Source organism: Colossoma macropomum, unplaced genomic scaffold (assembly GCF_904425465.1).
Source record: "Colossoma macropomum unplaced genomic scaffold, Colossoma_macropomum, whole genome shotgun sequence".
Classification (NCBI taxonomy): Eukaryota; Metazoa; Chordata; class Actinopteri; order Characiformes; family Serrasalmidae; genus Colossoma; species Colossoma macropomum.
The window spans coordinates 11,372,830-11,400,467 of NW_023494809.1; the positions used below are offsets into that span (position 1 = coordinate 11,372,830).

A 27,638-nucleotide genomic window follows, 5' to 3' on the forward strand; every position below is an offset into this window, starting at 1 on the left:
CCGTTGCATCACAGCACTTTGTAGGTGTCCCAGCAGGCGTAACACATGAAGTCATGGGCTAGCAGCTCTGCTCTTTCCTGTTCTTGTCTCTGATTCACTCCTGCAAGCCATTAAGATGGTGAATCAACAGAGTGATGAGAGAAATATTAACATAGACTTCTTTCAAAACACCCTTTCCAATGATTACCTGGACAAAGCTGTGCTGTAGTAACTGCTTTGCTCCAGAACTTCCTCAATCATGGCCTGAGAAGAAGAAAGAACATACAGAGGAACAGCAGCAGAACTAAAAGCAGTGATCCAGGACACGAGAAGCATTAGCTTTCTTACTGACCTGTATCTGCTCATAGGTGATGCCCTCTGGAAGACTAGAATAACCTGGTTCCCCTGAGAAAAAAGAGAAACATATTTTCTGTGCCACTAGGGGCGGAATACAGCAAAAAAAAGACAATTTTCTGGTACACAATATGTTCACGTATCATGTATTGCAAAAAATAAACTATTTAAAAAAGAAGAGAACAACTGGTCTAAATCTCCTTTTTGTCCAAACTTTTTTGGATCGAAAAAAATTGAAAATTTTGATATTTAGTTTAGAGTCAATCTCATTGTGCACATCACTTTATTCAATAATTTATAGCTCTTTTGGACTCGTGGCACTGCTATTTTTAGTTTATTTAGCTATTTTTATCTAAATATGCACTTGTTTTCAGCCAGTCTTTGTTGTTTTTTATGATGTAAATAACGTGAGGCAGGTTGCAACATAATAATACATTAGTCAGTGTGCTGAATAGCCAGTCAACTCTTACTGTAAATGTAGCACTTTATTTGATTGATGTTACTTAAATAGGTGACTGTTTTATTTACAATTTTAAAATACCAGTTTGTGTACCAGTTTATGTTGTGATTTGGCTAATAGAAAGTACTGAAAATGTCCTAGTGTGTTTCATTTAGCCCACACAACTTTAGGTTTAGGTGCCTCTCTACTATTCAGTGTTCTTGAAGCATTAACGATACCCAAACTATGCTTAGAAAAGCCTAATGTGCAGTTATTTATCATTATATCATCATATTGCCCATCCCTACCTGCCACTGCTAGCACAGGACAGAACAAAAGGTGATTAGCTAGTCCTACCAATTGTCTTAGCTGGGTGTCCGTTGAGAGGCCACCATTCCTTGCTGCCTGAAACCAACTCCACCACCTCTTGGTTTCCTTGGAGGACCTTTTGAAACAGACACAAAAGGGTTCTGTTCATGGCTAATGTTAATGTTAATGATAATGTGGCTAACACTGAATCAAAACTAGTCACGGCTAATTAGCACTTCGACAATGTTAACAGGCCCCATTCTGGCTTTCATATTTGAAAATGTTGTACTTTGTTAGTCAGGTCTACAGATGCATACGTTACCTTATTCAGCTCCATCTTCAGATTAAACGGACTGCTGCCGCACTGGAACAGTGATTTCTTAAAGCGCTCTATTGTGCGCCGCTGAAAAGTGTTCTGAGGTCCTGGTGGAAGCTGAAGACAATGCAATTAAAAAAAAAAAAATTTAGATTGACTTCCAAAACAGACTTTCATTTGCTAATTTAGGTATCAGTTACTGTGAAGTAACTCTCTCAAAGATTACCACAAAGGCTTTTGTGCGAGCTTTTAACAAAAGTGCAGTTTCATGAATTTATACTTTAATATTACTTTTAATTTTACTTGACAAGTAGCTGCTTGCTGTGAAACCTAAAGGACACTTAAACTAATGGTTCCTACCTAAAACTGACCTCTGCACTGGACAAAATATTTAGCGCTGACCTTTTTACTTAATCTATCAATCAGTTATTTTCTGAATAAACAAGAAATAAAAATAAAACAAGAAATAAAAGTCCTAAAAATAAATAAATACATAATAAAAATAAATGTAATAAAAAAACATTTAACATAGAAAATATTAAATGTAACTTTCTGATAATGTACACTGTGTTACACTAATTTTATCTTTTAAAAATGAAATATGAGTAAAGCATTTGTGGTCCTTGAAAATCATTGTTTCTTTTCATGTTTTGCCAGAGACAACCTTATAACTCCAAGCAGTAAGTGAATTCATAGGATTAGAAGGTTCTATCTGCATTTGACCTGTTCCAAAAAAACTCATTTACAAATCTGACAGGATTTTGATATTGTACATTTAGAATACATTTAAGGTGTCTGTAATTTGCATGTATAAAATATAAGTTTTTCGATTTGAAATGCAAAATCTTTAAAGCTCATTATCTCAAAACTGCTCAGAACGCAGGTAGAACCTTATAATTCCAAGGGGATGATATATAAATAAACACACACAAACACCACATGGGATACCATATCACAGACCTAGCAACAGCTTAGCAACTACCTCGGTTTCCACAGCAATGGCTTTGCCAAGACAACTGAAAGTTTGTCCATGAACTTCATTTTTCTAGTGTATTTTTCAAGTGCAGATGAGCTGGTCTGACCTGAGTGATGAATATAATCTTATGGAGAACTCCAAGCAGCCTTAGGTTTGGATCATCAATTTGTCTGACTTTTCTTTGGGACACATAGATTCCTGCTGATGCTGTGGATAAAGCAGAACAATGACTACAAGACATTAGCACGGAGGAGAAACAGCTTGTTTTAAAAGGGTACTCCAGTCAAAATGCTTCATAACAACCACTGCTTCCTTCATAATAACCATTGCTTTATCTGTTGTAAACATGCTTACTTGAATCCTACAGCAGCACCACTGTAGTCTCTAGAATGTTTTCAGGCTTAAGACTAGGAAAACCACCTTCGTATGATGTATCTTGAAGGTGAGAGGAACTACAACTGGAGCCGGGCTGTTTGAAATGTTTAAAATAGAATGTAATGGCACCAGAACAGCTTTAGTAGCCCACAGGTTTGCCATTATCAACAATGTCTACATTAGGAGAATACAGTTTACCCATATCTAATAATGAATATGTAGAGGTACACCCCTGCTAGAAAAAACTGCACAGACCAGCATGGCAGCATGTTGTGTTTTGGATGCTAGTATACTGGTCAGTAGCAATGGAAGTTGATTTGCTGGTCACCAGCAAAACCAGCATTTGTCGTGTTTTGGATGCTGGAATGCTGGTCAACCAGCATGACCATGCTGGGTGACAGACTAAACCAGCACCGCACCAAAAATTCTCCAATATCTTGGTTAAAGAACTCTCAAATGAGTATCAGTACTGGTGCAGAATCCTGTTGTATCAGTTCAGCCCTACCAGCGTTATCCACCCGGAAGTCAGTTCTTTGTTGTTGTGATGTAACACTGATTTGTCCTATAGGGAGCTATGCCAATAAAGTGGGACCATCACACAGTTAGCAAACGGTGAAACGAAGGCCGTTACCTGGTCGAGCTTTAGACTTCACAAAGTCACTGAAACATATAAGAAAAGAGAAGAAAAATAGCTCAGAACTGAACTCTTTTAAGACCAAAGCCTTGAGACAAATCTGTTTTATCACCACACTTGAGCCTGCTACACCTGAGATCTTCAAAACAGTGAAAAAGTACAACCTTACCGGCTTTGTTCCTCTGTAACTGAGCAGCTGTCTGGATGCTTTGCTGAGTCAGAAAAACAGATGAATTCCCTAAGACTAGTTATATAAGTGATAAAGCTTATTGTAAATCAGAGTGTATTGTTTGGTCAGAATGTACTGTATCTGCCTGGTTGACAGACTTACGTAGATTTTGGAGTAGATTCTCCTGAACTGAGGCTGATCTCACGACAGACCTGGTGGTTGTTGAGGCATCACTTGATTCCATGTCTGTTTTAAAGTATCAGCAGAGTTACACTTAAAGGACATTCAATTTAGTATGCAAGTAATTTTGATAAATCTGTGTAAAAGTAATATTAAACACAATACAATTTTTAGGGCCTACATTCTACATTTTTTTTGTATTTTATGTTTCCCTATTATGTCCACTCAGAATGTTAGTGTGGTATCAAAAATACCAAAAAAAAGTCACTAGGCCTCATTCACCAATATCTTCCTAAGTTTTTTCTTAAACGTGTTCTTGAGAAAAGTCCTAAGAAAAGGTCTACATCAGATTAATGACGCTCTTAAACCGCAGAACTGTTTGCACCTGGGATCTTGAGTGTGTGTAGATTCTGTTCTTACCTAATAACTAATACTACTTGTTACTTGTTCTGCAGGAATATTTTTCCACACCATCCAATTTCAGTCTTCGGTTTCTGACTTTTGACACTTGTTCTGTAAATGACCTTTGTTCTGATTGCTTTTATTGTGCCTTGTTCAAAAAGCAGCCTGGGCTCAAATGTGCAGTAACAACTTTTCCCATCACGTCAATGTAAAAGGATGAATTTACACTGCTGTAAGCTGTATAGATGATCATGTGCAGTTGCATCTATGGTTGTGACATCACAACCATGATGAAATCAAAACTGGCTGTTTTTAGAGCTTCTGGAGTGTGTGCACATTCTGAAACTTTAACGATACTAACATACCTCAAACTCTTATTTCAAGAGAGAAAAAGCAAGAAAAATAGTTTGTTCCATGATATGGGCCCTTTAAGTCAATTCAAATTCAAAAAATGGGAAAATATGCATTCTAAAGAATATCTAGAAACTCTTTCCAGGCTATAAGGTCTTTTTCTAACCTTGGACAGGAGCCTCTCCATCTGCTGAGTCTGAGAAATGTAGGTCAGACTGGTGGCCATCTTCATTAATAAGCAGCTGATCTTTAGAGTCTGTTCCCTAAGAGACATGAATGGCATGTTGCCAATATCATCTCATAAAAGCAGCAACTTGTTTAGCTGTGGTTTATAATAGACTGCCACAATATGACTAATTCTTATGCAGAGCTGTTAAAAAAGTATTGGATTTTCTTTTGATCATGGCAAATGTCCTTACAAAAACTTTCTGGACCCTAGTGGCCATTCCACTGGCAGAATGGAATGTGACTTTACATTTTTATTAACATAGTCAAATAAATTATTCCCCATTACTCCATTATCAGAGTGACTACACACTTACAAAATGATGGCTTATCTTTAGTAAGGAAAATGGTTCTATATAGAACCATAACCATTTAAAGAACCCTTTACATGATTAAACTGTTCTTTTCACCATGACATTGTTCTTCAGACTGATGGAGAATGTGCTGTAGATGGTTCTATATAGCACCAAAAAGTGTTCTTCTATTGTTACAGTATCAGGCTTGTTACAATAGAAAAACCCTTTTTGGAGCTATATAAAACCCCTTTTACAGCACATTCTCTATCAGTATAGAAAACCCTTCCACAGTGTAAAGAATCCTTTAATCATGTAAGGGGTTGTTTGGAGAATGTGCTGTAGACTGTTCTATATAGAACATTTTTGAAAAGGTTCTATAAGGTGACAAATATACAGTAATAGAAAAAATCTTGAAATAATCTGTGTTACATAACATCAAGGTTTACAGCATGAAAGAAAACACATTATAAGGTTCAGTTATTTTTGTTTCTTTACCTGAGGCACAACTGAAGACCCGCTCATGATCTTCATCCGGTTGTTTTCTAAGCAGTACTTCTGTGCTCGCCTCCTGTCTCGCTCTGCTCTTCTCTCCAGCGTGACGTGAGAGGTGCTTAAGCTGTCCATGAACCTCATCATTAGGTCACAGATTCTGGAACTGACCTCCACAGTGTCGGGACGCAAATCTGGATTGGGGGTCAAACACCTGGCCAGTGGACAATAACAATGGGAGATCAACCAGTAAATGTGATAAAAGATTTACAGTACAAACAAAGTGAAAACAACACAAAATACAATTTAATGATATTAAAAACAACATATCTGTAAGAACCTCACCATTTTATCATGTCTGTAACTCTGTCTGAGAACGCAGGGTCTTCCACAGGCTCAAATGCGGCTTCTACAATCTTGAAAGTATCAAAGAAGTGGATATATATATATATATATATATATATATATATACACACACACACACACTGATCAGGCACCTCCTTGACCACCTCCTTGTTTCTACGCTCATTGTCCATTTTATCCACTTACTATATAGGTGCACTTTATAGTTCTACAATTACAAACTGTAGTCCATCTGTTTCTCTGCATACTTTGTTAGCCCCCTTTTACCCTGTTCTTCAGTGGTCAGGACCCCCATGGACCATCACAGAGGAAGGAACCACAACAACTCAGCCATGAAGTGTCAGACCACTTACAGTTACAAAGCGTGTCGCCGAGTGCTTAGGCACAAAGTGCATAAAAGTCCCCAACATTCTGCTAATTCAACAATTTCAGAGTTCATGGCATGGGTTTCCATGGCCGAATCACACTTGTCTGATGGACAAGTCTGGGTTTGGGGAATGCCAGGAGAACATTACCTGCCTGACTACATTGTGCCAACTGTAAAATTTGGTGGAGGAGGGATAAAGCTATGGGGTTGTTTTTCAGGAGTTGGCCTAGGCCCCTTAGTTATCTTAATGTTTCAGCAGACCAAGATATTTCTAACCTTGTGAGAACAGTTTGCGGAAGGCCCTTTTCTGTTCCAGCATGACTGTGCCCAGTGCACAAAGCGAGCTCCATAAATTCATGGCTGGGTGAGTTTTGTGTGGAAGAACTAGTTCAAAAGTTATGCTGACATTATCACCTTTTTTGTAGCACACCCACTTTTTAAAGCTTCAGTGTCTCAGATACTACAAGACAAAATCCTAGAAATGTTCCACATCTGTTGGACATCATAACATTAATTTTTAAACATTTAAAGTAAATTTGACATGAAAGACGCAGGTCTTTCAGGAATTCAAATCAGTCAGAACTGAGATCAGCTACAGCAACTGAATGAGACTGAAAGCAGTTGTTATAACTGTTGTTATATATAGTTGTTATAGGATAACTGTTTTTAGTTGGCATTTTTTGCTAGTTTAATTATAAGTTTAAATAGATAATTTCTTAACTATCCATAACTGAGTCCATAACTGATGGTTTGTCACCTTGGTGGCGAGGGAGAGCATGTTGGTGCTGTAGAAAGGAGGCCTGAGGGTGACCATCTGATACAGGATGCAGCCAGCAGCCCACACATCAGCCTTCTCTCCATATGGCTCACTCTTTACAATCTCTGGACTAAACATAGAGCCACATTCACTCTACACAATAAAACCAGTCACATGCTTATAAAATCACTCTTAAAATGTCACTTGAAATGATACTTCACCCTATATTGTACATATTCTTCCCACTCAGAATGCTAGCACATAAAAGAGTGGACGCAAGCACGGCTAACAACAATGACTGAAAATGCTAGCATGGCTAACAATGCTTGTGGAGATTAGTTTGTGGAGATTAGTTTGCATTCTGTCACCATCAGTATTGTTCATTCATATCTATTCCGACAATACAACAATACAAACCAGGAGTACAAAATTGTCCCAACCACAGACATCAGCTTGCTTGTCTCTTGTTTCTGCTTTGCAAGACCAAAGTCAGCTGCAAAACAAGACGTTTTTGGTTATGTTTTGTCTATGTTAATATGTTCCATGATAACTTGTGGCTGTTTCACTGACTGATGGTGACTTTGTCTCTCTCTCCGAGCATGATGTTGTTGGGGGTAAGATCTCTGTGGACGATCCTCTTCTCCTTGTGCAAGTATCTTAATGCCAGACACATCTAAGGAGGTTTCAGAACAAAATCCAGACCTTCAAGTGGACAGTTGGACTGTTATATTATCTTAACTCATATTGTATTTCTCATGTTATAAGGAATATGCAGTACTATTCATATAAAGTCAGAGACCACCCTTCATTTCTTTAATTTTCCAGTCAAAATGGCCATTAAGTAGTTATTTATTTCTCACTGTCATGAAAAAAAAACAGAAAACTTATTTACCAGAAAATCACGGAAATCTATTTTTAGGAATTAGTGTGTACACTTTATGTACACCTAATTACAGCTTCAATTCTTTCCAGGAGGCTTGATTTAAATTTTTCAAAGAAATCTGCAGGGATATTCTTTCACACCTCCAAAGTTCAGTCTTAGAAGTTGGTTTAGCATTTTCTGCTTCTCACAATCAACCCCAAACACATTCTGTGATGTTGAGGTCTGGACTCTGGGGTGGTCAGTCCATTGTTCAGCTTCTTTTTTTGATTTGTCTGTCTCCTTTTCTCAGTGAGGCTTCTTGATAGCTACACATCCTTTCAGACCCATAGCGCTTGTCTTCTCTTCTTCAAGAGTTGTCTTCTCACACTGGAAGGATGGCTGTGGATGTTTTCAGATCTGAAGTAATACGGGAGCTGGATTTTCTCCTCTCTCTCAAAGATGAAAGCTTTAAGTGCTGTTTATCTGATGGGGCAGTTTGGTGGTCTACCGTGTCTTCCAGGTGGTTGTTAGGAGTCCTATTTTCTCTATAGCTTTTATACATTTTTTAAAATTCCTGTTTTAGAAACCCCTTTTTTACTTGTTTACCTTTGACTATGCCCCTTACTTATGCAAGTGGATTATTTTATATCTGACCTCAGAAGCATCTCCTGAAAAATGAATATCATGGCTATATACAGGATGATTCAAAAAGATTCATCTTATTTCAAAATTATTTATTTCACTTGTAAATCATTATAAAGCAGTAAATTGTAAATGCTTTAAGTGAGCATAAAGTTTATTATGTAATTTTACAAGTGCTCAATATGACCTCCTTCAGCTGTGCAGACAACATCAACGCGATAAATTCATAAATTCATCCCATATTCAGTTGAGCATGTCTGGTATCACTGTACTCATGTCTGGTATCACTGTACTCATGTCTGGTATCACTGTATACCAGTGATACCAGACATGCTCAGTGCGATTTCGAAGATCATCCAGTGTTGTGGAACCAACAACGAATGCTCTGAGCTGTTGGAGGTTCACTGCCAACGAAAATCACGTTGCACAGTTATGACTGATTCACTCTTATTGAAGTGGAGAACGCCAAGCACTTTCTGCTCAGGGGTCTCATCTCCTCACAGTCAGAAACTCTATGACCCCCTCTTTCAATTGGTATGTGATTGGATCCTAGGTGCCTCACGGTTGTAAAAATATGTTGCTTTGAAATCGGATGAATCCTTTTGAATCACCCTGTATATAATGGCTATTTCGATTGGAAATCAAATAAATGAAGGCTGCTCTCCGACATGTGCACAGTGCTTTAAGTGTTAGATAGCAGGCATTCAATTACCTGAATGAAGATGTTCCACACTCTCTCTTCAGTGAACGTCTGCTGCTTTTCTTTGAGTGAGCTGAAGTGGTCAGCAAGTGGTGCGCCTTCCACGAGCTCCATGACAATGTACAATCTGTCACCTGATGCACATACAAAATCTGGTTGAAAAATCAAACTACATTGAAAAAAAATAAAGAAAGATTTTTTTAAAAAACTTAAAGGTGATTCTTATTTACTAAATAGGTATTTGACAGTTTTTATTGAATTAAATAAAAATATGGAATTTAATTTAAATATGCAAACTATTCAAAGATAAAAGAGAGATACTTACATTCTAAAAATGTCTTGAAGTATTTGACAATGTTTGGGTGTGCCATCTAAAAAACATGCTATCATTAGTGCTATCAATGTCAAATAACTGTGCTAGTATATTGGCTCCTAACGTCAGTCCTGAGAGATGCTCTGCAAATGTTTGCATTAGCCCTATTATCAAACACCACATTCAGCACATAAGAAGCTTGTTCATTAGTTAATGAGCTGAATCAGCGGTGCTAGACAAAGGACAGCAGAATGCAATACATCCATATGAACACATGAGGGCAGTAAAGCTCCAGAAGGGTTGATCATCACAGTCAATGTAAATACACTGAATCTACCTGCTCTTTGATTATGGTGAGCTCAGACACAATCTTCTCAACGTTGCTGTCTCTGGATTTCTTGTCATTTCCAAAAGCTGGGTTGTGGAGGTTGACCTCCTTCAGTGCCAGACAGTTCTGTGCCCCCTGTTTACGAACCTTTAAACACAAACCCACCATACTAACCAACAGAAACCTCTCAAAACCTTTACAGCACAGTGATCACTGATCCAGAGGATACTAAGTATCATTTTGAAAGTAATCTTCTCCTGTGAGTTCTGGGAAAAGCAGTTTAGGCTGTAGGACTGATAAAAGATTAAAGATGGGCTTTACCTTGAAAACACTTCCGAAGGCTCCACTGCCCAAGTGGTCCAGAATGGAGTAGCCATTGATCACTTTAATAGGTGGCCGGTTCTGGTTCACTGCCTCAATTCTCTCCCTCAGTCCATCCAATTCTTCATTCTACAGACAAGAATAAAGGCTTTAGACTCTGGAAATAAAGGTGAGAAAAGGGCTTTTTGGGTGGACATTATGGACAAACCACTTTTGGTTCACTAAAGAACCATCTTTGTAAATGAGATGTGAGCGTGAGGACCCTTTGAACGGGTCAGAAAACCTCTACACAATGTAAAGGTTCTGTTCTAAGAGATCTTGTTGTGCATTATTTTGTAGTCAGCGACATACACAAAAAAAATTGGGTTTAAGCAGCTTTTCTATGTGTTAAATATGGATGGCGGTTTGCAAAATTGCTGCTATAATACAATCAATTATAAGAATTAATTTAAAATCGTATAAGAAAATGATACAGATCAAATTAAAAGATAAATACCATGAGATGTAGAGTTATAATTAAATGCTAAGTTAAAGAGATACGTTTTTAAATGCTTCTTAAAAGTGAGCACTGAGCTTGACTGTCTAATAAAAGGTGGAAATGAGTTCAGTTTTGAAGCAGAATAACTGAACGATTCTCTCCATGTTTTCTGTGTTTTACAGAAGGTGTTTGCTGAAGGTCAGTATCTGCAGATCTAAGATCACGTGCTGGAACATAAACAGACAGACACTCTGTGATGTAAGCGGTGCTTTAAGGTCATTTAGAACCTTAAAAACTAGTAGCAGAACTTTCAAATCTATCCTGAACGATACTGGTAGCCATTGCAGTTTTTCCAAACTTTGCCAAAAACTTATAAGATTAGTTTGCTGACTAGTTAGCTTTTCTTAACTTAGCTGCTGACAGCTAGCTTGATAAATCAGTCAGATTACACGGGACTGTACAGCGCTGAATATTACCACATTTGTACGTCCTCCTCAGCTTCTAACATTGAATAGCTCCACTGTTAGCTTTAGCATTAGCTCTAGCTCATTTGAAGAAGCAGCTTTCCACGCTCCTTGTTACCACTTAAATGTTGAGTGGCTAAAACATTTCTCTACTTTGATTAATGTAAACATGGTGTCCAGAATTCTTTTTTGTTTAAGTTGGCCAACATTTCATATTTTGTCCATTCTCAAACACGTACGTCTGCACTGAGCATAATCCCCATATGGAAAAAAAAACAAAACATATATTTTTATATATTTGAAAAATATTTCGAATACATTGCGATTCATGCTGGAATACATTCCAAACACTACAATGTATTTCAGAATATATTACCATATTAACCAATATTATAAAGTGCATTTATTTTAAATCTTTGGGGAAATACTACACCTAAAATGTACCGTACAAGAATAAAAGTATGTAAATGTATTTATAAAACACATGCACTAATGCACTTTACTGTTTAATATATATATATATATATATATATATATATATATATATATATATATATAATTAGTTGTATCTGTAACCTTTGTTAAAACTACATACAATTGAAAAAATATAATAGCAAATATATATTTTTTATGGGTCAAGTTTTTTTCTTGACTGAAAACAGTCAAGTTATCAATTGTACTTAATTTGTTTCTAAATTTTTCTCTGTGCTACTGAATTTCAAGTCTGTTAGTACAAGCTCTGATGATGCTACCACTTAGCCTAAGCAGAAAGTCTGGCAGATGTGTCAAAAATAACTAAGGGACACTGGACTTGTCAGAATTTTGCAAATGGTCAACTACAAGGTGGTTAAGTAGTGGTAATATGCATACTGCTACATCCATGCTACAAGTTAATACTCCTGTAGTTAGTCTAATACTGTACTTCTACTGTACATAACTACTAATAAAACAACATCAGCTACTCAAACTGTACTTCATCCCACATTTCACAAAGCTTACTGGTTTGTGTGGGGAATTTCAGTGAGGCTGATTATCTTATTTTCCTCAATTCTATGCACAGAAGAAGCAGCTTGCATGTAGCAATATGCATATTTTAACCCCTTAATAACCTCATAATTCAGAAGATCTAGTGAGAATCGGATGAAAAACGTGAGATAGCAGCATTTTTCAAGAATGCCATGCATTTTTCCCATAGAAAAAAAGGCTTTGACCATGTGTGCCTTATTTTCAAATAATTTTAGACATCTTGCCCAAGGCAAGGACCGTTTAGGAACCTTTATTTTTAAGACTGTGCAGTAATACAGACATTTGTCATGTCTATGAATGCATGCATGACAAAGGCGCAAGTGTGACATTTTACTTCTATTTATGAAGGGTGGAGGATGCAAGCATAGCAAGTTTACCGAAAGCAATGAAGTTTTTTCCTGCAGAGGTTTGTATGCTGCGATGTCTCTCACATAATGTCCGATATCAATAAACGTCTCAAACAGTTCTGATGGGAAGAGCCTTTACAAACAAAGGTTCATGTTCAACAGTGCATCTTCAGTATAAAAAGTGAACAGCATACATCAAACCTAATACAGTGTATCATTTGTACCTTTTGAAGAGATGCCGGTTGCGTTCCATGCTAAAAAGGAAGCGGAGGGTCCTGAAAGCATAACACTTGGAGAAAAAAAAGTTTTATGTTTACATCCACCATGAAAACTAATAGCAAACATGCATCTCAATGCACCTTAGAGAGGCATTCCATTGATTCTTCTACATTTCTGCATAACTAAGAGCTATTTAGAGTGGTTTGGTGTGAAATGCTCTTTTCTAGAGAAACTTCCCAGTCAGAATTGTTCACAGTGGTGTTGATAGGAACCGGACGTCCACCTCTAAATGAAAAAAGAATTGGTTATGAATACACTGCCTGATGACTGAGACACTGTTTAATGATAGTTTTGAGACGATTTTGGCCTAAAATGTTTTTTTTTATTAATTCATGGTGGAGAGATATACGTAGGGCGTCCCCCCAAAAAAAAGATTTACCACTATTTTGCCATCATCAATATTACATATAAAATTCACATGTAGGATCACTGGTGGTTTTGGGTAGTAAATAAAATGGCTATATTTGTGTTGTAGATATTGTGACCCCTGGTTCCCATCACTACAACTGTAAAGACATCTGACTTTGTTTACATCTCCACTAAATTATGCAAAATTGGTGGAATTCCCCTTTGAAATATGTCCTTTAGAGACAGCAAATGAGTTAAAAAGTGTCAACACTGCAGTCTTCTACATAGCACTCATTGTAGGGCAAAAATTAAGGTCATGTCAACATTTTTAAAGCCTCAATATCTCAGAAACTATAAAGACATTAGTGTTACATTTGGCACACTAGCTATTAGATATAATGGTCAGTTTGGAGGCCTATTTAAATTAAGAAGTTGTTTACATGTATGCAACCACCCTGACAAACAATGCGATTTATGCCTGTAAATTATAATACACACTGTGTACCTGTAGTGATGCTGCCTTTGGTCCTGTCGCTGAGCCTTGGGGCAGTATCATTTTACCAATTATGTACACCCCATTCTCCTGAGACAAGGGGAGAGATTACATCTCAGTGCACTGAAACATGTGGGATTTGGACTGAGCAGATCAAGAAATGTGTCCATCTTCTGAGCTGAAGTGATTTACGTACCTGCACCACAAGGTGGGCTGCAGTGTCGTCCAGCACCAGCTCCGTTATTGCTGCGCAGCATGCTGGTGGCAGAGAGCAAGAACGGAGCGTGTCAGGTGTATGAAAATACAGCATCCTGGACAGAAGGCTGTAACACAAGGCTGTACCAAATACAGCAGGTTTAGCATAACTGCTAATTACAACTGGAAACTTAACTAACATTCACGACTAAAGACTCTATTTGGACTGACACTTTACAGACTCAAGACTTAATTGGACTCACACCTCAGAGACTCGAGACTTGACTTGGACTCGCACCTTGGAGGCTCGAGATTTGACTTGGGCTCGCACCTCAGAGACTTGAGACTCAAGACTTGACTTGGACTCGCACCTCAGAGACTCGAGACTCGAGACTTGACTTGGACTCGCACCTCAGAGACTCGAGACTTGACTTGGACTCGCACCTTGGAGGCTCGAGACTTGACTTGGGCTCGGACCTCAGAGACTCAAGACTCAAGACTTGACCTGGACTCGCACCTCAGAGACTCAAGACTCGAGACTTGACTTGGACTCGCACCTCAGAGACTCGAGACTTGACTTGGACTCGCACCTCAGAGGCTCAAGACTTGATTTGGACTCATACCTCAGAGACTCGAGACTCGAGACTTGATTTGGACTCGCACCTTGAAGGCTCGAGACTTGACTCGGGCTCGCACCTCAGAGACTCGTGACTCAAGACTTGACTTGGACTCGCACCTCAGAGACTCGAGACTCGAGACTTGACTTGGACTCGCACCTCAGAGACTCGAGACTCGAGACTTGACTTGGACTCGCACCTCAGAGACTCGAGACTTGACTTGGACTCGCACTTCAGAGGCTCAAGACTTGATTTGGACTCGTACCTCAGAGACTCAAGACTTGACTTGGACTTATACCTGCGAGACTCAAGACTTGATTTGGACTCACACCTCAGAGACTCGAGACTGGACTTGGACTTGCCCTCAGAAACTCAACACTTGACTTGCACTCAGCGACTCGAGTATTGAGTCAGACTCACACATCAGCGGCTTGAGACTCTAGATTGGACTCACACCTCAGCAAATTGAGACTCGAGTCAAACTCGCACCTCAGCAGCTTGAGATTTGAATTAGACTTGCACCTCAGAGACTTAAGAACTGATTTGGATTCACACCTCAGCAAATTGAGACTCGAGTCAAACTTTCACCTCAGAGACTCAAGACTTGATTTAGACTCGTACCTCAGATACTCAAGACCTGATTTGGACTCACATCTCTGCAAATTGAGACTCAAATCAGACTCGCACCTCAGCGACTTGAAATTTGAATTAGACTTGCACCTTAAAGACTCAAGACTTGATTTGGACTCACACCTCAGAGACTCAAGACTTAATTGGACATACCTCAGACTCAAGACTTGATTTGGACCGATGCCTCAGAGACTCAAGACTTGATTTGGACTCGAGACTCGAGGCTCAAATTGGACTCGCACCTCAGAGACTTGTGTAAAGTGACTTTTGAATGTCTCTGATAAACATCAGCACACAAGATAAATGCAGCACTCTCTACAAACAACATTATAAAGTCCTGCGGCTGGCTTATTTAGCCATGAACACATGGGAGGCGAGGCCATGCAGTGCGGTGACACACAAAGCACCACAAGAGCACTGGACTTGCAGTAAGAAAGACTTAAGTGTATAAATAAATTGTGGTTCAGTCGAAGATTTGCACACGGTATTTGAGCTGTAATGGGTTTTGAGGTAGTTAGGCGGTGTTAAGTGACTTTAACAGGAAACATGTGGTTAGATGTGACCTGCCTGCTTCCGAGCTGTATCCGCTAACAATGAGTGATGGTTCAGCTTCTGGTTCAATGCAAGAGGCTTCATCTAAAGCATTGTTTCCCATGTGCTCTTCTACTACACCAACACCACAGTATACACAAAAATAGCTTGAAGAAAAGCTTTTACTGAGATTCTCTTTTGATTGAATCGATGCTTATCCTAATTATTTTCCCCCTTACAAGATGAGCAAGAAAACCACTACAGTACATGGCCACTGATTTGCTCATGTTGTTTCTGACACTGTCATAGAGCAGAAATGTTTTTTTATGCCAAAATGGTGCTGTATGTGCTTGTGCTTACCAGCATAGAGAGACATGGTGTTCTCCTCCGCCTCGACTGAACTCAGCTCCTCAGACACGTGGGGTCTGTGCAAACGGCCAGCAGCATTAGCACTAGAGAGGGTCTCTATGGACGAGCGATCAGACACATACACTCGCTCTCTGGGAAGAAAGGCACACACAGATTTTGGACTTTATAGGTGCTGTACATGTATTTTCACTCAAACTACTAGTTATTTATTTTAGAAGACAATTAGATATAAGGCATAAGATATTCCATTTGCATAAAGAAGGGGAAGGTCAAAGGAAAATGAGTGAGAAACAGTAGTTTCCAAAAAAACATTAAAACAATGGTTGCAGAAATAGTAATTTCACTCTACTGTTAAATTATCATTGCATGCATGCAAGACCTAGTAGACCACCAAAGCTGTCCCTATCAGTCAAAACGGCACTTAAAGCTTTCGTCTTTGAAAGAGAGGAGAAAATCAAGCTCCACTCTTCCTTCAGATCTCAAAAAATCCAAGGTGTTTGTCCATCCTTCCACTGTGAGAAGACACCTCAATGCCATTATCATTTATCGGAAAGAAGTTTTTCAACACCTGTATCACCCATATAAAAAAAAAAAACTTGCCCGGCCACAAACTCAGTAAATGGTTGTGCCACCTTTAGCAGCAACGACTGCAACCTAACACTTTCTATAACTGGAGATCAGACTTTGACATTGCTGTGGGGGTGTTCTGGTCTACGCTTCTTTGCAGAACTGTTCTTCAGTGAAATTGGAGGGCTTTCCAGTGTGAAGTGTCCTTTCAGTATCCTGTCACAACAGGGTTCAGGTCAGGACTTTGAGGCCATTCCAGAACCTTAACTGTGTTTCTTATGAACCATTCAGAGATGGACTTGCTCTTCTGCTTGGGATCACTGTCTTGCTGCAAAACCTGACTGTGCTTGAGCTTCAGATCATGGACCAATTTATAGTTCTGTCAATCATGACGAGTTGCCTAGACCCTAACACAGCAAAGCATTCCAATACCATCACACTACCACCATCATGTTTCACTGTTGGTATGATGTTCTTATTGGAATGCTGTGTTAGCTTTACTCTAAATGTAATAGGAGCCTTGTCTTCCAAAAGGTTCCACTTTTGACTCAGAACAGGACATTATTTCACATGGCTTGTGGGGCCATCAAGTTGTTTTTAGTTTTTTGGCAAATGTGAGACAAGCCATTCATTTAAGTTCTTCTTAGTTAGCTGTCGTTTTTGCCTTGCAACTCTCCCTTGGGAACCTTGTTTGGTCCCTTTCTAATAGTGGAATCAGAAATGCTGACCATATCTGAGAAAAGTTTCTTAGAGGTTATTCATGACTCATTTTTTCAGAGTTGCCCCTGTACTCTTGGCAGAATTTTGGTAGGCCAGCCAATTCTGGCAATAACTGTGAGACAAAAAAACTGTGAGACAAAAAAGTGAGAGTTTTTAGCCTACTTTACATTGCTGAACAGATTCTATTTAAGTGATGTTCAGATTCTACAGGGCTGGCAGTAATCAAGTCTGTGTGTGTCTTGTTTACTTGATTCCAATTATCAACTGAATTTGGTTAACTGGTTAATTGAGTAACTAATGGGGCAACTACTTTTTCAGGCCAGTTGGTGTTGGATATGTTTTTTTTTTCTTCAGTTAATGAAGTGATAATTTAAAAACTTAAACTTTGGGTTTAATCAGGTTGTCTTTGTCTTATGTTCAATTTTGTTTGAAAATCTGAAACATTTAATTGTGACAAATACACAAAAGTAGAAGAAATCAGTGTTAGTATTTATTCACAGCACTGTTTAAACTGTCAACCTACATGTGAACACAGCTGGTCATGTTGTTTCACACGAATGATAAAATTATATATATACTTTCTAGCACTTTATCTGCAGTCAGTTTCAACAATGCTGTTCTTGGCCGGATGTCAGCTCAACACATACTGCAAAAACCACAGCCTGACCACTTTTGAGAAATACACACTCTACTCCATCAGTGTCACTGCTCAGAATAGTTAACCGTCTGCATATATAACTGAACAGCAGTGGTCCTGTGGTCAGAAACTGACCGATGATGAGTGGGGTAGAAAGATGCTGAAAACCTGTGCATCAACAGATGGGCTACAGTCTATAACTGAACATGGTACACTATCTAGCTTCCATACTGTAGTTTGCCTGAAGTGCCAGTTCAAACTGATAGTTTTCTTTATCCCAAAATCAGTCAAGATATGTTTGATGCCTTGTTAGCTTAAAGCCACTGGGTTAGCATTGTGCAAACTGCATGCCAATATTGTCACACGCCTCTGACTGTCCCTATTTTGAAGAGAACAGTATGTCATAAACAGAGATAAGCATGTGTTCTCAGTTCTGATATTCGAACACTGAAATTACTATTCAGTATTCGTTGCATTTCATCATGACAACATGGAAAAATACAACAACAGGCCAACATTTGAATGATGTTCTAATTTAAAAAAGGACTGTAAAATGTAGCAGTTTTGCATGTATTTGTAAATAAATATACACGACTAGCCTCTTCATTAAGTACACCTCCTTATATCTACACTCTGTCATTTTATCAGCTCCATTTACCATATAGGTGCACTTGATAGTTCTGCAATTGCAGAATATAGTCCATCTGTTTCTCTGCACACTTTGTGAGCCCTCTTTTACCCTGTTCTTCAATGGTCAGGACCCCCACAGAGCAGGCATTATTTAGGTGGTGGATCATTCTCAGCACTGCAGTGACACTGATGTGGTGGTGGTGTGTTAGTGTGTGTTGTGAGTGGATCAGACACAGCAGTGTTGCTGGGGTTGGACACTAAATGAGCAATACATATAGAATAAAAGTAGGTGTATCTTGCTGATTTTAGCTAGATCTAGAAATAATAAAACATACCTATCTGTCAAACATTGATTCCTGAGAAGAAAAAAACTTTGTGTAAAAGATAATAAGTCTCCATTAGCATCCAACATTGTATCTGTTAGCTCCAGTGTTAGCTTATTAACTCATCTGAAGAGGCAGCTGTTTCTGAATAACAAAGTCCAGTGGTGTGCCTCATAAAACCATTGCTGTTATCTAAAAATAAAGCCTTTCCTGTTGTTAATCGGATTTCCTGTCGTTAATCCATTCATTAACTCTTTCGGAAAACTCAAACGTCAATATCAGTCATAATGCAGATCTATAGTCATAAACCACATAAGCAAGTCTAATTGATTTTAAAGGGAAATTTCACTGATTTTTCAACATTTTTGCCTAATTTTGTCACTGTAAAGTAATTCAGAGTGGTTTGATGTGGAATGGTTCACTATAGAGAAACTTGCAGACTCAGATTTCTTTACAGTGGTGGTGATTGGAACCAGGGGTCACCATGACTACAACACAAATATGCCATTTTATTTACAATCCAAAACCACTAGTGAACCTGCACATGTCTTCCAGGTTTTTAGATGCAATGTTTATGATGATAAAATCTGAATCTGGAAAAAGAATTTTTTAGGGGGTTTATTTTGCCTTACAACACCCTGCATATATCCCTACGCCATGAATGGATTAAAATTTGTGGATTAACAAGATGTGTTAGGCCAAAACAATGTCTCATCAGGCAGAGTTTACATAACCATTTTGTATAATGACTTTCTGTGACGGAGCTTTTAGAGGCAATAAATCCTTCAGACATTTGGTTCCTATTAGCACCACTGTGAACAATTCTGACTCAGTAAGTTTCTCTAGAATGAAGCCTTTTACATCAAACCACTCTGAATGGCTGCATCTTAATCATTTTATTAAGCATAAATTATTAAAAAATGGTGGAGTTCATTAGCACGATGTTGATAACTAAGGTATAATCTCCATTACTTGCTAGCTTCATTTGTCATCTAAAAAATAACAGCTTAAAACAGCTGTAGCAACGTTAATTTTTAATCAGCAGTCTTATATATATATATAACATAATTGGTCTAAGAGTCCATTACGATAGCTTGATTAGCTCCAATGCAAAATTATGGCAAACTTCACACACCGAATGTGTCTCAGGCAATTTTCATAAATTTGATTTTAACACAGCACCACCTGCTATTCACACATTCTTACTTGAGGAAAGATAATTTGGTAGTGTGTAAAAGAGGAGCTGTGCTGACCCATGCAGGATATGCAGGAGCTGCTGGACTCCACCCCAGGCACGGATGAGTGCGCTGGTGTGTGGATCCTGGCACAGCTGGACCAGCACCCACACCGTGCTCCACAACAGCTTCAGGTCATCCGCATGGAGCATACTCAGCAGCACAGGAACTCCCTCACACTGACACACCTGCTCCCGCACACACGGCACTGGACACAGCAGCCGCAGCAGCTCCGCACTCAGCCTGAAGGGGGCGCACAAACACAGCTACAGTCATATGAAAAAGCTTAAATACCTCCGGTCAATGAACCTTTAATTTCTTTCAGTTACTGAGTTTAACATATAAGATAAAAATAAAACACCAAAATACACAAATAATACAAATGTAAATTGCGCAATAACTTTTGAACAGGACACATTTTAGGTTTTATTATTTTTTCCCCAATATTTTAAATTAAAAAAATTATCCATATTGTGCATTGATGTTGATTGTTTAACTGTTTACTTACATCAACTTACAACACAATCGTATGGATGATATGGGTGCTTATAAAGTGGTGTACAAACGCAGTGATGCATTATGATACACTGATCTGAAGGTGGCGAGCCGATTGCATTATTAATTATGATTGTAATAATTAAATTATTAATTACAACAATTTGTGTCAACATAATTGATTTTTTTCTGAAGAATCTGAATCAAGACTACTTAATGCAATAACCTTCAGTAAGGAAGCTTTTAGTGGCGTTAACCCCCTTATCCCAGTCTTATTACATACTAAGGCTTATTATTCAGTAATACAGGGACTTCAATGCAAACTGGCTGAGCTATTCTTAGTTAACAGAAGTGTGTAATAAAACTTTGGGCCTGGTAGTGGACACTGGTCATTTAAGGGGTTAAACTCTTCAGACGTTTCTATCACCACCACTGTGAACAATTCTCAGTTTCTCTAGAACTAAGCATTTTGAAAAAAAATCAACAGAATATCCCTTTATCTGGTGGAAAAATGCACTTGTTAATTTTACCTTTTTGATAACATGTCATATTCCTGTAATATGATCAGAAGGTTCTCCACAACAGGCAGCTCTCCGATCTTCTCTCTGCACTCGGGGCTGAGAAAAGAGATACAATCAATCAACATCAGTCTGATACAATTTGTGGAATATTTTAAACTGATTGTACTTAAGGCACACCTGTCTGCTACAGTAGTGAGGGCCAGGAGAGCACCTAATAACACATTACTGTCCCGTGCAGAGAGGAGCTTCACAAGAGTCTGTGGACAGAAAGGAAAAACTCATGAAGAAACATTTGTAGTGAGCTTTATTGTGTGCTTGCCATTATATGGTGTAGTGTATTTGCCATTATTATGTGGTATTGTGTGTCTGCCATTATGCGGTGTTGTTTATATTCTCAGTGATAAATCTTTTGGTCGTTCTCAAGTCTGTTCACTATATATTCTACGTCCAAAGGTTTGTAGACACTCCTTCTAATGTGCTATCTAATGGTATTTGAAGGTGTATCAATTGCTGACACAGATTGTCCCAATCTCCATAGGTAAGCATTGCCAATAGAATGGGACGCTACCAGTATAAGGCATATAATTTGCAACTGAGAGATATTAGTGTTAAAGTAATATGTAAAGTAAGATCACACTACATTGTGGCTAAATGGTTTTGTTTGTACAGTAAATGCTCCTCTGGAACATATCTAACCTTGTGAGCATCACATTCAATCACCCAGATCCTCTGGTCTTCAGTTATGGACAGTTTCTGACACATGTCTACATGGAAAAAGGAAGAGAAAGTAAAGTAGGTGGCAAGAAAATGGTTTTGGTGTTTTGCTTATGTATACTGATTTGGTAATGTAGCTATTTTGTGACTCACGCATCATAGTCACCAGCTGCTCTGTTTCCAGTGCTTGGTCCCCATTCTCCAGATATGCACTGGCTACTGACTCCATGTACTGAAAAACATCAACTGCGTCTTTGACATGCACATAAAAATATTTCTAAACACCTTATGCTATAACATTCCACGTAAAATACGTTTGAATATGAAAGCTGTTCTAACTCTGTGACACTATTATGCTTCAAAACGTAACCATTCACTCTCCAGTTCATGTACAGAATCTGCAAAATGGCCTCTTTTGAATTCACTATTTTTGTGATATCATGAAAACCAACCTATTGACCTAGACCATATGGACAAAAGTACTGGGACACCTACACATTACACCCACATGAGCTATTTTGGCTTCATGGCTAAGCTGCTGTTGCTCCTGGGTGCTTCCATTTCACAATGATAGCACTTACAGTTGTCTGGGGCAGATCTAGCAGGAGAGAAATTTCACAAACTGACTTGTGGCAGAGGTGGCATCCTATGACAGTGGCATGTTTACAGTCACTGAGCTCATCAGTCTGACCCATTCTACTGCCAGTGTTTGTCTATCGAGACTGCAAGGCTATGTGCTTAATTTGATCCACCTGTTAGCAATGGTAGTTGAAACACCTGAACTCAATAATTAGGAGGTGTGTCCCAATACTTGTGTCTATATAGTGTAAATCCATTTTAACTGACATTATAAGGTGTTTCAGCCTGGACTACTTTTGAATCAACTGCCAGTCAGTTTAGAGGACATTTGCATATATCAGACTGAAGGCAACAGTATCAACAACAGGCAGTTTGTGATAGAGGTTAGAAATCTGTCATTTAAAATGATTTCTAGCAGGCAGCATATGGGCCCTTTAATACTTCTACTGACTCCATTAGCATATCATAATTTACAGTTTACCTTTACAAGGTGACTTAATCCATTGAGATCGTGGAACACTTTCTAAAAAATAAGATCAATTTTAAGAATAAAAAGGACAAATAGAAAGTTTGAAGACCTTTTAAATACAGACAAAATAATGACAACGTAAGGTAAATGGTGTATAGACAAACTGCACACAAAGGACGACATTAAACCTTTTTGTGAGGTATGATATAGAGAGCAGGGCAAGTTAAACCTGGTAATGATGCTCTCTTATTAACAATCTCAAGCAGATGAGAACTCTGAGGATATTTTCTGATGAAGAATGCTCCAGCCACTCACTGCAAAATAAGAGAAAAAAATGAGTATTTGTGTTTCAGACCTCCATTTGAAGTTGCTGTTGTATCACAATCTTCATAACTTTATAAGAGAGGGCACAACTTTCTTAACTTTCAGGAGCCTTTTCATGCAAAAACCAAAACAAAACATTTTTTTTTAATAGAAGAGTATGATGTAGGGTATAAACGCTTGAAATACTGTTCACTATTCAGTCCATACAGTCCATATGTGTAAACTAAGCTTTCTAAAATTCGTTCTATTTAACATGTTTACATATAGCCACCAATTCAGCATTTTAGCCCCGCCCTTTCACGCTGAAGTTATAAGGAGTGTTTCAGCTCGGGTTGCTTTTTGAATGAAGGGCAGCCAATCGGAACAGAGCTCATTTACATAAATTAAAATCACCTCCTTATTTCTACACTCTGTGTCTAACAGAAAGCTGATTTAAACTCCAGCAGCACTGCTGTGTCTGATCCACTCGTACCAGCACAACACACACTAACAAGCCACCACCAGGTTAGTGTCACTGAGAGTGACTTATTTTGCAGTGAGTGACTTGCCACCCAAATAATACGTGCTCTACGGTGGTGCTGTGGGCTTCCTGACCATCGAAGAACAGGGTGAAAGGAAGCTAACAAAGCATGCAGAGAAACAGATGGACTACAGTAATTGTAGAGCTACAAAGTGCACCTATCTAGTAAGCGAAGCTGATAAAATGGACAATGAGGTGATTTCAATGAAGCGGCTGGTCAGTGTTTAAGGCACAGTAACAAAAACAGCCTGTTTAATTGTAAGAGACTCAAAGAGTTCATGTAAAAAGAAATGATGACTGATAAATAAACAATAAAATACAAGAAAAATTAATGATGTGGCCAGTTAATGCACATTACTATAACAAGATTTTAAGTCTTTTTTGACCTTTTCCATAAAATGTCCACACAATGTAAAAGAAAGCTGGTGTAAAAAACGAAAAGTAAAAATAGAGTTAAACGCTACTGTTCGATATGACAGTGATGAAATACTGCTGGGGAACAGACCTGCAGGTGAGCCTGTTTTTGATGAGGGCAGTGAAGATGTCCAAGAACAGATCATGATGAGGGTGACCCAAGAAGTGCCTCTGATCTCTGTATTTTGCACTGTCGTGAAGAAGCGTAAGTTATGTTATATATTTCTCCAGAACTAATAATACAAACCAATAAAATCACAAAAAAAATCTTCATTAAGTACCTGAAGTTATCCAGTTCTGTGGCCTCAGGAGCTGAGTACCTCACATTTTTCCTGTCCTCGTTGACATGGGGTGAGTTCTGTGGCTTTCGGCCTTTACATTGGCCTGTCGTCACCTTAAGTGGCACATAGAAAGTTAGCTTATGTGCTTCAAAAATGACAGAGAGTCTATTACTGCAAATTTACACAGCATTGATGCAGAATGGCCACTTTTGGTACCTGTTGCTTGGAAAAGGGGACTGAGACGAATGAAAGAAGCCTCTTGAGGTCAAGTAGCTCTCTGAAAATTAGCACACAACATTTCAGTAAACATATAAAGGAAACATGGGTGTATATATGTATATACACATGTATTGCTCATTGAATAATCAATGTATCCCCATTTTAACACTTTTTTAATGTATCCTCAGCAATTTTGAGTCTGCCTGCCCTCAGTCGAAACATACTCATCCTTTTCTAGATTAGCCGCAGTCGGCTCATTAAGCTAGCCATGCTATAACAAATTTTATTTTTTCATAAAATTATAACAATACACAAAATGTGTGAATGACTGTTTTGTCAGGCTACAACCTTTTTTTTACTTTAGCACTTCGTTTAGCTGTGCAGCCTTTAGCCTGCTACCTATCAAGCTAGCAGATGGATTAGTTTGCTACATTAAAAGCAAACTGAATGTTATAGTTGTCAGTGCCCAACATTAATAAATGTCGACCAACAAGTGAAAGTTTGTGATGGACAAGTAGATATGAATTTACTTGTCTGAACGGACAGGCAAATACACAAGTTAAAATTTACTAGCAAATTAGAATGACCATTTCAGCATTTACCTTAAATGTGCAGGTTTCACAGCACAGTAGCTTACTGAGGCGTGTATTCATTAAATCTTCATCAGACTTGACGGCTTCACTGAGGGCAGCATCTAAGCTAATCAGTCAGAATGTCTTTGAAACCTCCACAAGTTCCAGACTAAGCTCCAAATAGGAGTAAAGCCAAGGGCTAAAGATAATAAGTTTGAGGGAACGTAAATTTATTCTGACTTGGAGGGATGAATGTGACTAAGTGAGCTACGACGAAGAAAAGATGATGTTTGCGTTTCCTGCTGTGTGTAAGTAGCTAAGCTAGCTACATTAGCCAAATTAACCATCAAACCACACGACTTGCTCACATATTATAAGTGTGTTTTTTTCCAATAACATAATTTTATATAGATATAAGAAGCAGGACTTGATTTATGTTAGCTAATTAGTGGATTTTATTCAACTAAATGTTAGCATGTTAGCTGCTCACTTAGCACTAGCTGATTTACCTCAGAAAATCATATGAATGAGGAAGAGAGAGAGAGAGAGAGAGAGAGAGAGAGAGAGAGAGAGAGAGAGTCTTTGAAGAAGCCTAATGTCAATCCCTGGTTTTGAAATATTAAGTGTTTTAAAGATTTTATTGCTACAGCTTAGAAACAACTTTGTCTGCTATTTTTTCAAGTTTAAAGAGGCGTAATATTGAAGTGGAATGTGTTTTAAGATTGCACTGCAGACTCCCCTGAGGAGAAACGGTGGGGCCGAGTGGTTGAGGGCTTGTTAACCAGTATTGAAACAGGTGGAGTACCTCCACAAAGACTTACTTCTCCTTAGATTTCAGGAACGATCTATCATGTCTTCTTGCTCGTCTTTCTGGATGAGGCATTTTGAAAACGTCTGTCTCTCATTCCTGTCGGCAGAAACAATTAAAGTAGCTTGTAGATGTGTAACAAAACCTAACCAGAGTAAAACAGTATCAGGCAAACAGTTTACTGAGTAACTAACAAAAAGACATTTGAACTTAACACAATCAGCAAAGGAACTGGAATTTGCTAGGCTAGAAAAAAAAGGTACTGAAATTCTTTTTGGACTAAAATAAAAAGCTAAAGCTCAGAGCTGAGCAATTTGGTGAAAATGTAATATCACAGTACTTCAAGACATTTCTATGATACATGATATGTCACAGTACTTACAATATTACAATATATCGCTGCTGTCAGAAGAAAAACGTATCTCCATTTTTGTCGTTTTTTAGTTTTTGACATAGTTTGAAAATATCTGTTCCCCTTTACATTGTATGTACATTTCATGATGAATGGACCAAAAGAAAAGGCCCAAAATTACTTAAAAAATCTGCTTCCATTGACTTACATTCAAAGTAAAGTATGTTTTTTCCTTCTCCTGTGAAGTTACCATTTTGGAGATAAGAGGATTTCTTCCGACAACAGCGACATATTACATGTGAGCAACAGGAAAGCAGTCTGCATGCTGCCGTCAACAGAACAGAATAAAATTAACCCCCAACAAAACTAATTAGGAACTAATGTTAAACACTAAAATGGACAAAAGTAGATTTCCTTCCTCACAAATACACATGAATGGAAGTCAAAGTGTCAAAGTACTGTTTGAACATCATAGGTCACCATTCACATTACAGTTATACAAATTAAACACTCTCTTTGGAAAGAACAACATTTCTACACGCAAAACTGGACACTGGACTTCATCAGAGAGTTTTAAAAGACTGCCATAACGGCCTTTCTCTCACCTAATTGTTTTTATGGAAAATAATCAGACGGTCTTTTTATCGTCCAAGGTCGCAATTTATTTCTGTCAAAGTTGACAACAACAACACAAGGACTGAATCAAATAGGGAGCCTCTATATTTAAAAGTCGGCTAAAAGAAGCCAATCACAAGGCGCGACGCTGAGACGTTGAGGAATAGCCATGGTAACGCCTAACGCTGCAGTTCGTTTTCACCCCACCCGTATTCGTACAGGCCCCGCCCTCCCGCGCTGTGATTGGCTAGTCGTAGCCTGCGTTATTATTTGTGGGATTATTTAGTGTTATTTTTAGTAATTCCTTAGTATTATATATATTATAATATTACTGAAGGAGTAATGTGTTTATTTAACAGACTAGTAGTTCGTATTCACAACCAGTCCGCTCTCCTCGTGTTGACCGAATACGGGTGGAAATAGAAACCTACGCGTACGCTGGAATTCAGTCAGTAAATGTCTAATGACAAACCGACTCTGATTCAGTTTGCTTGTTTGTTTATTTGTGTGCTTGTTTGTTTGTTTGTTGAATACTCACGGTTTTATACCATTGCTTGTTGCCATGGTTTGCAAACCTCCTAATTCAGCACGGCTACTGTGTGAGTTTCGTTTTGCTGCTCTTCTTCTGGTGGCTAAATATCAAATGGCGTCTCACTCCCTACTCCCTACATAGCGCACTACACAGCTAATAAAACTGCTTCTACACACAAATAGTGCAC

At 38.4% G+C, this 27,638-nt stretch overlaps 1 protein-coding gene across 1 annotated transcript; it reads right to left on the reverse strand.

Moving 5' to 3' along the window:
- On the reverse strand, positions 1–27,563 carry nek10 (NIMA-related kinase 10). Its single transcript, XM_036558918.1, has 36 exons — positions 27,458–27,563; positions 25,966–26,051; positions 24,570–24,630; positions 24,354–24,466; positions 24,164–24,262; positions 23,044–23,128; positions 22,827–22,868; positions 21,920–21,998; positions 21,749–21,816; positions 21,230–21,309; positions 21,062–21,148; positions 20,055–20,279; positions 15,916–16,055; positions 13,779–13,840; positions 13,595–13,672; positions 12,687–12,751; positions 12,493–12,595; positions 10,148–10,276; positions 9,836–9,973; positions 9,511–9,556; positions 9,198–9,319; positions 7,552–7,654; positions 7,399–7,474; positions 6,982–7,111; positions 5,840–5,910; positions 5,501–5,708; positions 4,651–4,747; positions 3,714–3,797; positions 3,552–3,594; positions 3,380–3,408; positions 2,480–2,580; positions 1,404–1,514; positions 1,130–1,217; positions 332–384; positions 188–243; positions 1–100 (listed from the first exon to the last, which is right to left on the reverse strand). The coding sequence occupies exons 2-36, from the start codon at positions 26,025–26,027 to the stop codon at positions 52–54; spliced, it is 3,183 nt and encodes a 1,060-aa protein (XP_036414811.1). The 5' UTR covers positions 26,028–26,051; positions 27,458–27,563; the 3' UTR covers positions 1–51.
- Between the last annotated feature and the right edge of the window lie 75 nt (positions 27,564–27,638).

Excerpts from the sequence above, each read along its gene's own strand:
- nek10 (XM_036558918.1), bottom strand. The coding sequence starts at position 26,027 with ATGCCTCATCCAGAAAGACGAGCAAGAAGACATGATAGATCGTTCCTG. Across the intron at positions 24,631-25,965 it reads TTCCTGAAATCTAAGGAGAA|AGAGCTACTTGACCTCAAGA; the intron begins GTAAGTCTTTGT and ends GCTAATTTTCAG. Across the intron at positions 21,999-22,826 it reads GATTAAGTCACCTTGTAAAG|TACATGGAGTCAGTAGCCAG; the intron begins GTAAACTGTAAA and ends GATGTTTTTCAG.